Source organism: Thermobia domestica, chromosome 7 (assembly GCF_964235325.1).
Source record: "Thermobia domestica chromosome 7, izTheDome1.hap1.1, whole genome shotgun sequence".
Lineage (NCBI taxonomy): Eukaryota > Metazoa > Arthropoda > Insecta > Zygentoma > Lepismatidae > Thermobia > Thermobia domestica.
The window spans coordinates 230,536,650-230,553,269 of NC_137460.1; the positions used below are offsets into that span (position 1 = coordinate 230,536,650).

At 40.0% G+C, this 16,620-nt stretch overlaps 1 protein-coding gene across 1 annotated transcript; it reads right to left on the reverse strand.

Moving 5' to 3' along the window:
• Positions 1 to 15,917: 15,917 nt before the first annotated feature.
• Positions 15,918 to 16,400, reverse strand: LOC145689587 (uncharacterized). Its single transcript, XM_081763767.1, has one exon. The coding sequence runs from the start codon at positions 16,398 to 16,400 to the stop codon at positions 15,918 to 15,920; it is 483 nt and encodes a 160-aa protein (XP_081619893.1).
• Positions 16,401 to 16,620: the final 220 nt, after the last annotated feature.

The following is a 16,620-nucleotide window of genomic DNA, read 5'->3' on the forward strand; positions in this document are numbered from 1 at the left end:
TCACACGCGGTTTTCCCAAAGCCCACTTCAGCAATCCAAATCCACAATAGTCCATAGGACTTGCATCTGGAGATTTAACAGGTGCCTCATTAAAAGGTATCACCTGTATACCACTTGCCTCCTCCATCTCCCTGTAGAGTGCGAGGGACGGTCGTGAGGTATATGATGAGGCCTTGTACATGTGAATTCACACAAGGTTGGCATCATTTCCGTACATTGTTGGAATCTCATGCTCGTAGATCGGCAGCATGATCTGCTCCTGAAAATACTTCGAATTTATTTTGCAGTTCTTCGCCACCCTACGGATCTTTAGTTTACTCCGGTACACTTTCGTTCCTTTTGGTGGGCATCCGTGAGAAGATGGCCACGAGCTTTCGTGACTTTTTCCAGCTTGAGTTGATGGTGTAACGTCAGGCTCACAGTCCCCAAAGACACGTCAAGACGATTAGCCATACATCTTTGTGTTGGCGGATTTTCTTGCATTGCCATTTTGTGCAGTTTCCTCTCTATGGTGGCGGTGGCCTTGGTGCATTCCCGCTTCCTAGGCAACTTCATTGGTGATCAAAATGGTGGAGCTTCGTTGCCCTTGTACTTTTTAATAACAATTTTTATTCCACTTAAACTGATGTTGCAACCATTCATCTTGCACTCTTTTCTAATGACAGAAACACTAAAGTGGGCGTCATAAAGAGCCGCAACATAGCCTTCCCAAAACCGGCTTAGTTTGGGCAGCATTTTGTTCACAGAGCGGAAACCCACACACTTGGTAACAAATTTAACACAATTCTCACAACAATGGTCCTGTTTTGTGCGTTATTTTCGTCCGCGCGGAAAAACAACTTCGTTCCCAGGAAGCCACTGCACAACACTGCAGGACGCCACGAGTCAGGTCGGGTGAGTCCATTCTGCCCAGGAGGGGGAAGGAACGAAATCGTTTAAACGTAGGCTGAACAACCTCCGTATTTGCACACACAAAACCCTAAAGCTCTGCGCCAACATCGTCGATGGAACAGGATGGTCCGAAATTATCTGGCAGCCTATAAACGGCGACGCTGGTCCAATACGTGTAACAGACTTGCAGCAACATCCAAACCTTCCCTTTATTGGCAAAAATTTCATCAACTTACTTTCAACAAGGCTCGTACTACTTACCCAATTGTCGAGCATGGCCACGCCCTACAAACGGATGTCGGAAAAGCTTATGCTTTTGCTAACTATTTTCAGGATATCTTTAAGCCTCCTCCTCATCATTTTGCCACTCAGCTTTATCGACAAATCGAACGCCTTACAGATCCAACTCGCCAACAACTCAGTCCTGATTGCGATCATACCATTGATGCTACATAACCTCTCACTCAGCCAATCATTTCTTCCGACATTGTCACTGTACCCCAATCTAAACGAAATACTGCACCTGGTTTCGACAAAGTCACATACCGCCTCATCTAAGCTACACCTTCTTCCTTTCATATTTTCCTTGGTTCCGTTTATAATTTCATTCTTCGTACTGGCTTTTACCCTCCTCAATGGAAAGTTTCTAAAATAATTTTGTTTTCTAACGCTAATAAACCTCCTCAGGCTCTCTCGTCCTATCGTCTAATTCAGCTTGTTTCTTGCTTTAGTAAGATCTTCGAAAAAATTCTTGTGAACAACGTTCATTACCATCTCACTACATATAATCTATTGCCAGTTCACCAAGCCGGCTTCAGACCTGCCATCAGCCTATTCGATCAACTTCTTTGGTTACTACTACTATTAGGAACCATTTCAATTCATTTCGCCCCTTATGCCTCTTACTCTTTGACTTGGAGAAAGCTTTCAATAAGGTATTCCATATTGGGCTGCTGTATATACTTCACCGTTCCTGCCTTCCGATGTGTTACATAAGACTCATTCAGTCATTTCTTACCTCTCGGCTTGCCTACATTACTATCAATAGCACTATCATACCCAATCTTCCTAAACCCTGGTGTATCTCAGGACTCCGTTTTGTCACCGCTGTTATTCCTTCTATACATCGCCGATATGCCCTCTTTGCCATCAAACGTAAAAGTTTTTCAGTTTGCTGATGACACAGCGTTTCTTTGCCTGGGGACTACTGTACAGCATATCAATCGTACTTTACAGCCTGCCATAAATTCATTTCTTGACTGGTGCACTCATTGGAAACTCACTGTCAATTCTGACAAAACACAAGCAATAGTTTTTCAGTCTCCGCAACGACATTCACGTATTAGACAAAACCCTAATCGTCTCGATTTCATCATCGATGGTAATGCCATTCCCTCCTCGAAGCAGGTTACCTATATAGGCGTGGTCTTTGACAGCAAACTTACCTGGAAACCACATGAGCGAAAACTTGAATTACAAAGTACACGCAGACTCAACCTCATTAGAAAGTTAGTTGGCACATTTTCGGGACTACACTCTAAAACCATTCTTACTACGTACAAAATATTCTTACACCCTCTTCTCACGCAAGGACACACTGCGTGGATGTCAGCACCAGCCTCCTTCTATCAACGCCTCCAGATCATCGAAAGACACGCTATCCGTCTTGGATTTCGTATTCGCCTGCCTTTCCCTATTCTACCACCGTATAACCTTTCCTCCTATTCTACAACATATATAGTCTTTACGCACAAAATACATTACCAAGCGCATGAGTTCCGATAATTCCGTGTTTTTTGACACTATCCAACCCGATATTGCTCATGACGTTTCTCCGAAATATATCTATACTCCTCACCAGCGTCTTATGACCTTGTATTCTCACACTCTTCCGGCCAATGACTCCCACAACTTCAATATGACATATATTATCCATCTCATTATTCTCATCATGTTTATCTATCTTTGCGCTTGAGATATCTTTCTTTACTAACCAGGGCCTCCACTTGTTACTCATTAGTCTCGAGCTGCCCCGAGACAGAAGATAACCCTCATTTGTTACTTTAGCAACTCCTGAGTGTCGTCTCGTCCACTGTACTTCATACATCTCATTCAACCCGATACAATCCCATTGCCTACACTCAACCAATATATTTTTTTTCTTCGTATCGTTTCATTTAACTCATCTATATCATCTTCCTCACCTTGTTTTTATCGTTTATATATATGTATGTATATGTCAATATTTCTTTTCAGCAAGTGATGATCCTGAACAGCAGATCCATCTACAATGTGGAATTGATGCAAACCAAATTGATGCTTAATAAAGATAACAATCCTTAAATGCAGATAAATCTCCTCTGTGAAAATTCCTGATAACAAATTGATGCTTAATAACGATTAATAAATAAATAGCCCCATGATTCGAAACACCCATAGCCTGTACATAGATTTCCCTTCCCTCGAAAATTTTTCACCCTCCTCTTATTCCCAAGAAAGGGTGTACCCCTTTGAGGGGTGAACAGTAAAATAAATCAACACCCACGCATCTTTACCTTTGAGCAGAACCCAACCTTTCTTATAACTTTCAATCTGTTAGCGAGGATCAGGTGTAGCATTTACACTTGTGAGCATCACAGATATACGTTATTTAGAGGATTGACGAAAGTTTACACTTTGGGAGGGTCGCTTGTATTTTTGGAATAGTATCATCGTCATTATCATCACCATCATCGTCATTGTTTTCATCACTTCATTTCTCACTCTTGTCAGATCACACAGATAAGTTGTGCTGGTCCTTGGACCAATGCACAGGAACCTACCCCAGTTGGTGGGGCCACCGGCTCCATTCTCTTCTGCAGTAGACCGTGAAAATGCGTCTCGTTCCGGTCGTACCAAGCCACTTTTCATGGAGCAGTCACCCTAGTTAATGATTAATTGACCCAGAGATCGTACTGATTCTGATGTCTCCACTCATTCAAGCAAACGACCTCGCGACAGATTTCGGTCTTCTGTAATACTAACATGGACTGGACAATGGACATGGCTTCTGGATCAGTCTCAAATTTCTATATAACCAAAGAACCAATCTATTCTTTTCGGCTCACCGATTTCGATACTAAATATACTCTTTTCTTCTTCTCTATCTTCTCTCACTTCCTTCTGCCCTCTTCTTTGCACATCTGCAAAGGAGAGGGCAGAAGGCAGAAGGAAGTGAGAGAAGATAGAGAAGAAGAAATGAAAAGATGGTTCGGGATAGAGAGCATAGGAGAAAAAACGGAAGTCTTAAAAAACTTATTGAGAAAAGGAGGAGTAAGAACGTACAGAAAAGGTAAATATACTCATCATAAATATACTTTTAGGCTCACCACTATTTTATTAAGTCATAGTAAATCGTCACAGTGCATCTGCTATAAATTCCTTAGAAAGGAGCAAAGATAATAAATAAAAGTTTCCAATCTTGCTGAGTTTTCTCATATTTTGTCGTACAATACTCTTTCTTCTTTTCCACATCACATCGGGACTTTCCCAGTTTCACTGCTGAGTAGTTGCTTCCGTTGATAAGAAATGAAAACTCACTGAAACAAATATGGTTTATGCCTTTATCTATATCAGCAGACGCCAAAGAATTGTAAATTTGAAAAGAAAGTGTTCTTTCAAGAATAAAATACTTATATCATTATGCTATAACACGCGTTTTCAATTTTGTACTATCATACCTTGCTTCGGAAAAAAAGGGCGAAAAGTTTCTGATGGACTATATCGTGTCCGTGGGTCTTCTCAGGTTGCCCAGTTTCCTTCTGCACCATCTTTCCAAGGGTGCCGATCCTGGGGGTCCGGGGTACCTGGCTCCCCAATTTTAATATGAGCCTCCTCCAGATATTTTTATGAGCATGTATTTTTATTCTTATATGTATTTTTATGAATGCTTCCCAAAGTTACAGAAAAATCGGCACCCTTGCATCATCCCACCAATTATTTCATAATAATTTATTTTCTAGTAAATCTCAATCTCCATGACCCAATAAGTAAGTGCTAGAATGATTAAGGAAATGATAGAGAGAAGAGTACAATTTTAAGGGGAGTTCAACAGGGATGCTGTCTCTTGCCAACGATATTTAATGTCTATTTAGAAGAGATAGAAAAAAAGAGCCTACATAATGAGGACGGTGTTTCAATAGGAAGTACAAGGATTAGCTAAATTGTTTGCAGATGATATGGCGCTTGTTGCAGACTCTGAAAAGAAAATCTATAAAATACGAGGCGCATTCAGAAAGTAAGTTTCCCACGCGTCCCATAGCTAGGAAACCGTATGTTGGGCGAATCGACTGGGTGTACGTGAGAGAGTAAGGTCCTATCATGGCGCATGCGCCAGCAGAACTTCCTTAATTCTCTCAGTAGCGTCGTGGTAGTGATTGAAAATTGGCGTTCTTATTCCAGCTCCCGCCGCGTGTGAACTGCGAGCAGTGATAAAGTTTTTGAATGCACAGGGCATAGCACCGATTGAAATCCTAACGTGAACGTTTCCATCCTAAAGAGAAATACACTTTTATAGGTAAAGAAAATAACTTTTATAGGTTCATGCCCCTACTTAAAAGAGGATATTTCTATTACGGTATTGTTTGCAGCAGCAAACTTATCAACAACTTGTTAGCAACTTCCTTCTCAATATAAAGTAATCCTAAGTTTTTCAACCTACCATCAGTCATTGAATTGCGTTTATATCTTTAATCTTTTCAAACATGAGAATGACCTTTCACATGTAGCACTAGAAAATGGTATAGCCATAGGTATTATTTATATTAAGCTTGTAGGTTTCTAGGAATGTGGTTACGTAGACACAAAAAAGATCAATGAAATTAATCAAGAAATCAACTTTGGTTTTCTTTTGTCTTCATACAACTTAATTGTGTTTGGAAGGATTTCGAGTTCATATTTGAATGTTTCCAAATCACTTCCATAATGTTGGGTCATAGGCTCGACAATGTAATTTAAAATGTTTTCATGGGCCATAAGGTTGTACAGCGGTGGACACTTCTAAATGGTACAGCCATATGGAGATTTACGGCTAAGGTGTACCATTTAGAAGTGTCCACCGCTGTACATAAAATGTTGTACTTTAAAATGTTTCCACTTTTTTATGTAGAGCGGTGATCGATCTAATTATTTTGCTACATGATCCAAAGTAGTTTTCCATATCAGTGATTGCCTTATCAATAGTAGACAGAAAAATGTCTCTTAGTATATCTTCAGAAAATTCGTTTCCTGCATCCAATGAGGGAAGAGATTTATTTGTGACATTTCGATGGCGAATGTTTAGTTCGTTTTCACGAGAAACCAATATAGCCTGTCTATTTCCGGCTCTGGAATTCAAGACCATTTTCTTTGCACATCTGCAAACATTCTTGATAAATTTGTTGGAATGTTATTCGTTGAGAGTCATATTCACCAGACCTCATTTTCGACATTGTTTGAACTAGTGAATCTAAAAGAATCAAACCTTCCGACATGTCTGTATCTACTTGATATAATGCGAAGCTCAAAGTTATAGCATGGCATCGGTCATCTAAATTTTAGCAGCCCGAAAACATTCCCCTTTGTACAGATCACACTAATTTGCCGGATGGAATGATGAAAGTAAATAAATATCATAAGTTCCAGATCTGTTTTAATACCGCACAATAATATAAATATTTTTGGTAGATAAACTGTTATAATAATAATAATAATAATAATAATAATAATAATAATAATAATAATAATAATAATAATAATAATAATAATAATAATAATAATAATATAAAGTAAAAAGTGCAAACATCACAGAGGATCAGAATATGAATTCCAACAGGACACTGATTTGCCGTCTCGACCCACTTTAAATTTTGAGCCTTGCTCTTGAAAGTCAGTGTTGGGCAAATTTCAATTGAATTAACAATTAACAATTAATCTGTAAATTTAATTGTAAATTGTAATTAACAATTGAAATAAGTAATGATTAATTGTTAATTGCAGTTGGCCATTGAAAAAGGAGAATCAATTGCAATTGATCAATTGATTGAAAGTTATTGCAGTGGAAAGTAATTGCAATTGAATTCTGTAATTCAATTGCAATTGAAATTAATTGGCAATTGATTCAATTGCAATTGATTTCCACAGCAATTACTTTCAATTGATTGATCAATTGCAATTGATTTTCACTGATTAATTTTCAACATTGTAGTTCAGAGAGGGCGTGGGGCAATGAAAACTTTAGCCACGACCAATTGACTCACCACCCGTCGTGACCCACGACCCACCGTGACAAACTCTGACCCACCACCCACCATAAACAACTCTTACCCACTGTGACCCACAGACTCACCAAAACCCATTGTCATCAACTCTGACCCATGATTCATGCCGTCTTCTCTACTGACTAAAGAGTTTAAACTTGTAATAAAACAAGCCTATGAAATTATCACTCATCGGAGTTTGAATTTCTACGATCAATCTCTCAAGCACCGCACTAATACTATAACGGCGGATCTGACCTTTCTAATATAAATAAAATAGAGTTTGTTCGTGTGTCTGTCTGTCTATCTTTGTGCGGCCTGTGGACGAGACGAGTGGACCGAAACTTTTCAAAATTTGGTCACGGGTAGCTTGGTCTAGGCCCCAGACCAAGACGAAGATTTTTTTGTTAATTCCTTACTAGGGGTCTCCAGGGGACGTTTACCGGGACCGGCCTGGGGACCAGAAAGTCGACCGAGAGTTACCAAATTTTGGTCAAAGATACCTTGGTCCAGGTCCCACACCAAGGCAAAGCGTTTTCAACAAAATTCGAACCAGGGGGTCTCAGGGGGGCGTTTATCAAGACATGTAAAAGTAGAACGATATCAGTGTCGATTTCATAGTTTTCGCGGTCGCTGAGATCAATGGTGAAACTCCGATCGCATTAACTTCCATATTCACCGTATTCGGCTGCGGGACGTAGGTCAACGGGGGGGGGGGGGGAAGATACCGAAACGTAAAAGTAATCCAAAATGACCGATATTAGTGTCAAATCCATAGTTTTCGCGGTTGCTGATATCAATGGCGACACTACCATTAGAGATGACTTTCAAATTCATCCACCGTTGTATGCGGGCCTTGGGTCACCAGAGGGGGGAATTCCGAGACATGTAAAAATAATCGAAAATGACCGACATTAATGTCAAATCCATAGTTTTCGGGATAGCTGAGCTCAATGGTGAAACTCTAGACCGCGTTTACTTTCATATTTAGCCCCCATCAGCTAAGAAAGAGGGGCATTATAAAGGGGATCAGGAGACATGTAAAAATAATCCACAATGACCGATGTCGAATCCGTAGTTTTCGCGGTGGCTGAGATCAATGGTGATACTTTCATTAGCGATGATTTTCAAATTTAGCCACCATTGTATGCGGGCCGGGAATCACCGGGGGTGGGGAATTGCGCGACATGTAAAAATAATGAAAAGTGACCGATATTAGTGTCAAATCCATAGTTTTCGCTGTCGCTGAGATGAATGGTGATACTTCCACAGGCGTTGACTTCCAAATACAGCCCCCATCTGCTGTGGGAAGGAGGCATTATTATTATTTTTTTTCAAAATTGGAACCAGAGGATTATAGGGACTTTTACCTGCATATGTAAAAAGTAGTAGAAAATGGCAGATGTTAGTGTCACTTTCATAGTTTTCGAGGTATTGGTTGGGGGTTGGTGGGGGCCAGAGGAGATTTTTTCACAATACGAACCAAGGGGGTCTGAGGGGTGGTTCACCGGGACATGTAAAACTAGTAGAATTTGTGTCGAATCCATATTTATTGGGGTTGGTCAGACGTGTAGTGACACCCCCGATAGCGTATACGTTCAAATTCAGCCCCCATCGGCCTTCCCAATGAAAACACATGTACGTTGTTGGATATATATTCACACAAAATATATCCCATTTTAGAAATGTTTCTTAATTGTTCTCCCGTTGTTCAGTTCGTTTACATTGATATTTTATCTGATCCATGCGAAGAACGGGCATAACAGCTAGTACGAAATGGTAAAGTGTTTGTTATGGAACAAATTACAATGAATTCAAGTATATAGATAATAATTATAATTAATAATTATTTCCTTGTTGAATTATAGATACTTTTCAGTGGAAAACTGAATAAAATTTAAAAGTCCCAAATCAACGTAAAGTAGACCAACGTAAAGGAAAAATGTATAAAATTTTCCATATAATTAAGCTTACAAACTTAAATGGAAATTTGGTTTAATTACATGGAAATTTTTTGTGTCGTTTTGTGCGCCTATTTCCTCGTTTTCTGCGTCACCGGAAATGGGTCAATGTTATACTACAAATATGGCGGAACAAGTTAATGCTGTTCCGTCAGGAACGATTTCGAGGTCGTTTCCTTCACATCATCTTGTGCGTGTTTTCTACCGTTTTGTAAGCCTATTTCCACGTTTTGTGAATCAATGGTAGTGGGTCAAATGGGCATTCAATGTGGGAAGAAAAATGATCCATTCTCCCACCAGTATCGAATTTCAAAGTCGCTTTTTCGCATTGTTTAGTGCATGTTTTTACTGTTTCTGCTCATATTTTCACGTTTTGTAGGACAACGAAAGTGGGTCAAAGACGACCTACAAATATGGCAGAAAAAGACATATCCATTCCACTTTGACCCTCTCCCACTGATGCACAAAGCGACAAAAATCATGCATAAAAAATGTGAAGAAAACGACCTCGACATTTGATGGTGACGGAACAGCATTAAGTTATTCCGCTATACTTGTAGGCCATTTTGACCCATTTTCGTTGTCGCACTAAAGTGGAAATAGGAGCACAAAACAGGCACTATACGATGCGAAAGAAACGACCTCCAAATTCGATAGTGGCGGAACAATGGCTCTATTTCCTCACACCTTGATGGACCATTTTGACGCATTTCTGGTGATGCTCAAAACGTGGAAGTAGGCGAACAGAACGGTACAAAATACACACTAAACGATGCGAAAGAACCAACCCCGAAATTCGATAGTGGCGGAACAGTGAGCCATTTAACTCCCACTTTAAAGCCCCGTTTAACTCATCTCGGGTGATGCACAAGACGAGAAATAGGCGCAGAAAACTTAAAAAAAGGGCACTAGACGATGCGAAAGTAACGATCTAGAAATTCGATAGTGTCGGAACAGTGGGTCATTTTCGTCACACCTTGGAGGCTCATATTGACACACTTCTGGTGACGAACAAAACGTGGAAATAGGGGCACAAAACGTAACAAAACAGGCACTAGTCAATGCGAAAGGAAGGACCTCGAAATTCGGTAGTGGCGGAGGAGTGAGTCATTTTCGTCTCACTTTGGAGGCCCATTTTGACACACTTCTGGTGACGCGCAAAACGTGGAAATAAGGGCACGAAACGGCACGAAACATTCACTAGTCGATGCGAAAGGAAGGACCACGAAATTCGGTAGTGACGGAGAAGTGGGTCATTTTCGTCACACTTTGGAAGCCCATTTTGACACACTTCTGGTGACGCACAAAACGTACAAAACAGACACTAAACGATGCGAAAGAACCGACCCCGAAATTCGATAGTGGTGGAACAGTGAGCCATTTAACTCCCACTTTAAAGGCCTGTTTAACTCACTGACGCACAAGACGAGGAAGTAGGTTCAGAAAACTTTTTTAAAAAAATAGGCACTAAACGATGCGAAAGAAACGACCTAGAAATTCGATAGTTTCGGAACAATGGGTGATTTTGGTCACACTTTGGAGGACCATTTTGACACACTTCTGGTGACGCGCAAAACGTGGAAATAGACGCACAAAAGGGTACGCGATGTGAAATTAACGACCTCGAGATTTAATAGTGGCGGAACTCTTGGTCATTTTAGTCCCACCATGGGGACTCATTTTAACCCACTTTCCATGACGCACAAAACGGAAGTAGACGCACAAAACGGCACAAAACGATGTGAAGGAAACGACCTCGAAATTCATTGGTGGCGGAAGAGCAATAATTTGTTCCACCATATTTGTAGGCCCATTTTGACCCACTTCCGGTGATGCACAAAATGTGGGAATAGGCGCACAAAGCGACGCAAAACACGCACAAAAGATGCAAAACAAAGTACCTCAAAATTCGTTGGTGGTGGAACAGGTTAATGACGCCATGAACACCAATATAAGTATATACTGTAGTGCTTACCAGAGGGCGCGGTGGGTCAGTGGTAGAGCGTTCACCTCTGGTGCTTGAGGTCCCTGGTTCGATCCCAGCTCGCGCAGTTTGGACTTTGTGGTGGACAAACGCCGTGTTCGTGGATTTTCTCGGGGTTCTCCCGTTTCCTCCCACTTTCTTCATTTCATTCATTTCCCATTATCACCGTCTCCTTTAGCCTAACCGGCATAATAGTGGGACGTAAAACTAAAGATTTCATATCATTTTTGTAGTACTTACCATCAAGGCTGAGAACTGCACGGTCCAATTTTTTAGCCAAAGTAGAAGCCCAACCGGAATAGTGATGTCAACCGGCCCGGCTCGGTTCAACTGAGCGTACAGCTTGAGCTGGCTTGGTTGGGATTACCCATCGACTGGGCTCAATTGAGCCAATGGCTTGAACCGGCTCCGTAAAGACGAGTTATCGACTCGGCAAGATTGGAGCCAATGGCTCGAAACAGCTCCGTTGAAACGAGTCCATAGGCTGGGTTCGAGTTAGCTTAATTGAGCCAATGGCTCGAACCGGCTCGGTTTGGGTAAGCAATCAGCTCGGTTCGGCTCGGCTCGTGTGAGCCTTCGGCTCGAGCTGGCTCGGTTGGATGAGCTGTTGGCTCGGCTCACTTCTCGGTTCGGCTCGATAAGTGTATGAGCTGTGAGCGAGCCGCTTGAGTCGTTAACAACCCTAAACCCCGGGTCGAGCAGTTTTAAACATGTTTGGCTGGAGTTCCATAACTGCTAACAATTTTTGGCTCGAGCCCGAATACTTGCTCCTCCTGAACTCAAACCAAGAACCTAGTGACCGATGTCCTTGCCTCCTGAAGATTTCTTGACTACCGAGATCGAAAGTTAACTAATTTTTAAGATCCCGACACAAATCGCCTATATTCCATGTTTATACAGGTACACGGTGTTATAATAATAATTAGTTATAATAGTAGTAGTAGTATCATTGATAATTATATTGCCTATGTAGGATACTTGAAGATAGTAGTACTTGGAACTACACAAAGGATTTAGCTCGAATTGGCTCGACTCAACTGGAAACTCGATCCGAATTCGAGTCGAGTTGGGGGAAATTTTTCGAAACGAGATCTCGAGTCGATATCAAAGCTGTCTGCTTCGAGTCGAGTCGAGTTTTAAAGATAATTCGCTCGAACTCGCTCGTGCTGATTCCTATTGTATGCATGACGGGTATATAGAGTTCTTTCGAGGGAGATAGAACCATAAACATAATATATTTTAAAAATACTTAGTTTCACGGCTTTCTTCCCATGGGGTGGAAAGGGATGGTAGGTATCCAGCATTTCTTATAAGTACCTTATTTGACATATGTAAAATAGTAACAAGTGGATAATACAATATACACACATCTTCTTATCTTCAGTTTTAATTGCTGATTTCAATTGCAATTAACAATTACAATTAACAATTACAAGTTTCAATTGTCAATTGCAATTAACAATTGAATGTTTCAATTGCACCCTTTGCAATCGACAATTAACAATTAAAAGTTTCAATTGCTTGGTGACCAATTAACAATTAACAATTGACGAAAATTTAATTGCAAATTTTATGATTGAATTCAATTGCAATTGAAATTAATTGTCAATTACAAATTGAAATCAATTGCAATTGATTTTCAGAGCAATTACTTTCAATTGATTGATCAATTGCAATTGATTTCAATTGATTTTGCCCAACACTGTTGAAAGTTAAATTTTATTTTAAAGTAAATTGCCTGTAATCGTCATGTATTCTTAAAATTCCAATTTCACGCTCTAAAAGTATGGTAGCTTAATCAGTGACGAAAATAGAACATTGGAGATTAGTTTGCTGGCGCCCGGGGCAACTGCCCTGGTTGCAGCCTCTTGTTTTAGTCTGGCAGTAGTTCAATTATTTTTGGCTACATTTTCCCTTGAACTCAAAATCTAAGTAATGAATTTGCCTTTACTTCATTAAAATGATGAAGTGAACATACTTTGAAGCAAAAAGAGGAAATGTGTGTTCCTTTTCCTAATATGAAACAGTGTTACAAAAGACATTTCAATCGGAACTCCTTTCAGCGAAAGAAGTATACGGGACCTTTTTCTTCCCTTCTTTCGTTTGTTTACCTTCTCTAGTTTTTAGAATTTGGCGTGAATTCAAGTGCACAGACACTTCACACCTACACCGAATAATCTAAGATCAGCGGTACAACATCGACTTAAGATTCGGAAGATGGTGTGATCGATCTCTCGTGGGTAAATATTCCAACTGAGGAGTTTATCAAGATTCTTCCTCGGTGTCACTAGGAAAATGTTTTGACTCAATTGACTGGTTTCCCTCATTTTTGTCCTCTGAGCCTCGGAGTTTTGAAAGCCTTAAAATAAATTCAAATGTGGTTGAAGTAACTTAACGCTACTATCCTGCAGTCGATGCTAAATTAATATTGTTAGTTTTGAGATTAGATTTGAAAGAGGGGCATTATTTAGTATATCCTGTTGTACATTCATGTCACCATTGATTTACTGATCTGCATAGTTCCTACAATGTAATTTTCTCAGAAATGCTTAAGGCTGAATTTTCTCAGAAATACATATTTTATCGAAGAACAAATATAAATCTGCGATAAAATTGGGTATTCACTGACTGAACTTATTGAATGGAATATCTGTGGACCAGTCTCACAAACTCCTGATATCTTTCTGATTACTAAACATCAGATAACGGAATGATACAACCTTGTCAGGGAAGTAACTACCACTTTTACACAAAATAACATTACTGCCGCGACCAAGTTGCATCATCTTGGTATCTTACCTGATGGTTGATAATCAGGAGATTGTACATAAACTTCGGAATTTCTCTAGTAGTAGCATTTTTAGGATTAAGATAGTTAAATCATTTAAAAGAAAATACTTCTGTACGATTTATTTATAAAGAATTACTGAATTTTACTACATTTCCCCAGGCTTTAGTTAGTAGTACAGGTCCACTAAGTGCTTACTCGTTTTACTTTGCAGGTCACTAGTATCGCTTGTTAACATCGTAGCAGAAGGTTTCTACAGAGTTGCCAACGGCCAAGAGCGTTAGGAAACTAGATGTACTAGAGACAAAACCAGAAGGTAGTCGTGAGGAAGAACCGGTATTAGTAGCAAATAGTAGGTGTTGGTAGTATTCAGTTATCTTAATGTTCTCAAACGATTGGGTACGAACAACAGGGAGATTGACAGAAATAATAAACACTTTTGCTCTCATCTGTTACTGTCTATTAAACAAGACGGCTCGATATTAAGATAATAATAATAATAATACCAAATTATTTAATGAATGTTATGCATTTGTTCTATGTTGACATAGTCAATGGACATTAATTACTTAGTGTACGAATTATAATAGGCAGTGTACGAAGACTTCTTTCGTCCAACACAAGTGTAACGTTTTACTTCAGTGTAAGGTATTTGTAAGTAAGCATTTCATATTTTAGTATGACTTTCAACATTGAAGCGATAGAGAATGCCGACTGATTTTGCTTCCTTTCTTCTGGTTGTTTGTCGAAAACAAAGGAGATAACCAGATAAGGGACAGAGCTTAAAAGGTACGTTCAGGTGATGAGGTCAATGCATGCACCTTACAGATTTCGATGCTGTACTACAATTAGATCTTTGCTGTACTACAAACAAAAACGAGCCTGGAACTATTTTCCTCGGAACGCAGACTATTGCAACATATAGTATTCTGCAGTTGGTAACTGTTGTCGTGAGATATTTTGGTATTAGTTTCACTTGTGGCCACTACCAACTCACCCTTTACCGACCTATAGTAGTATCACTCTATGTGGAGGGGCCACTAGAGGGGCCAAGAATTTGAGCAAGGGGGTCTGGCCCCCTGGTCCTCCCTTGGCTCCGCCACTGATATCTATTTATCTAGCTATATATATATATATATATATATATAAGGGAGAGGGGGTAAGAGTACGCACATAAGCTTAATTTCGCTCTAGCTACATTACATTAAGAACTAAAAGAAAGTTTCAAACATGAATGATAACATTGATCCTTAAACAATAAAACGATACAACTTCTAGACCCAAGGTACGGTACATAGTGTGTTTGAGAAAAAACAAATTAAACAAAACAAGTCAAATGCGTACTCTTAGACTGCTAGGAGTCTACGAGTGCGCTAACACATGTGTGAGAGTGCGCATTAACAATAAACACACACGAACGGTCCCTGTCCTTCGTATCCCGAACAAACGTCCTGCCACCATGCTTTGCACTGTCCACACTGAACCCAGTCATCATCAAATGATTCACCACATCCCACACAAAAAGTTATTTCAGCTTCATTTAATTCGTCCTCTTGGGTTGAAGATGGTCCTGGAACTGCTAGTTGTTCTTCCTCTGGAGTCTGGTTGGGCTTTGACCTTGCTTTACTAAATGTTTCTTTTTCTTGGTAGTGTTAGTTTTCTTTGTTTTCTGTTATCTTCTGCAGCAATTTGTTCTTGTACGGTGTTGATGATAATATTTCAGACTGTTTCCCTCTAGATTTACGTTTCTTAATGTTCGAAGCTCTTGGTAATGGACTCACATCAAAAATACTTTGACGTGGAGACACTTTTGTGCAAATGGACTTTGAAGAGCTGTTAGCATTGCCAGACTTTGAGGGCTGTGGAGAATTTGACGATGCAGAACAATGCTTGCTGGTCTGAGACGATGATTGAATTAATTCGTCAGTTATATTGGTATGTTTATCTGTAGTCTGAACAGGTAGAACATTCTCGCACTCAGTAGCGTTATCATCATCCATGACTGTAATTTTTGTTACCTATAATGGGGCGAAGTCTTCATCGGAAAATATATCAGAATTGAAAGGGTAGATGCCAGTTGCTGAGAAGGTATTTTCTGCTTTCTGAACATTCGCCACTCTTGTATACACAGCGCTGAAAAGCATGGCGACTTGCATTACTGTAATCACTTTTCCAGGATTAGATGTTAGCCACTTGCCAACTTCTTGCTCATAAGAATTCTTCAATGAGCTGAAAAATCCTTTGTCCAGTGGTTGCATTGTATGACTCGCGTGAGGTGGAATCGATAGAAGAGTAATATAACGAGCTCGACAAAACAGTACTGCACCAAGAGAACAATGAGATACATGATTATCTAAAATGAGAAGAACTGGGTCGTCTGGCGTGACGTAGTTAGTAAAATGTTCGAGCCACGTTTTAAACAACTCACTTGTCATTTGCCCTTTATCAGACACTATTTGTAAAGTTTCAGTTGGGGCGCCAAAGAACAATTCCGGCTTCATTCTTTTACGGGGAAATATTAACACAGGAGGGATATATATACCCGAAGCACTAACACAGCATACGGATGTCACTAGTTCACCACGCTCTGCAGATGTAACTTTCCTCACATGGCGTTTACCCTTCCCCGAATACACTTTAGGTAATTTGTTAGGAACAGTCAAAATACCCGTCTTATCTACACTAAAAATTCTGTTTGGTGGAAACTTTGAGTCTTTGTAG

Coding starts and splice junctions, on each gene's coding strand:
- LOC145689587 (XM_081763767.1), bottom strand. CDS start 16,400: ATGAAGCCGGAATTGTTCTTTGGCGCCCCAACTGAAACTTTACAAATA.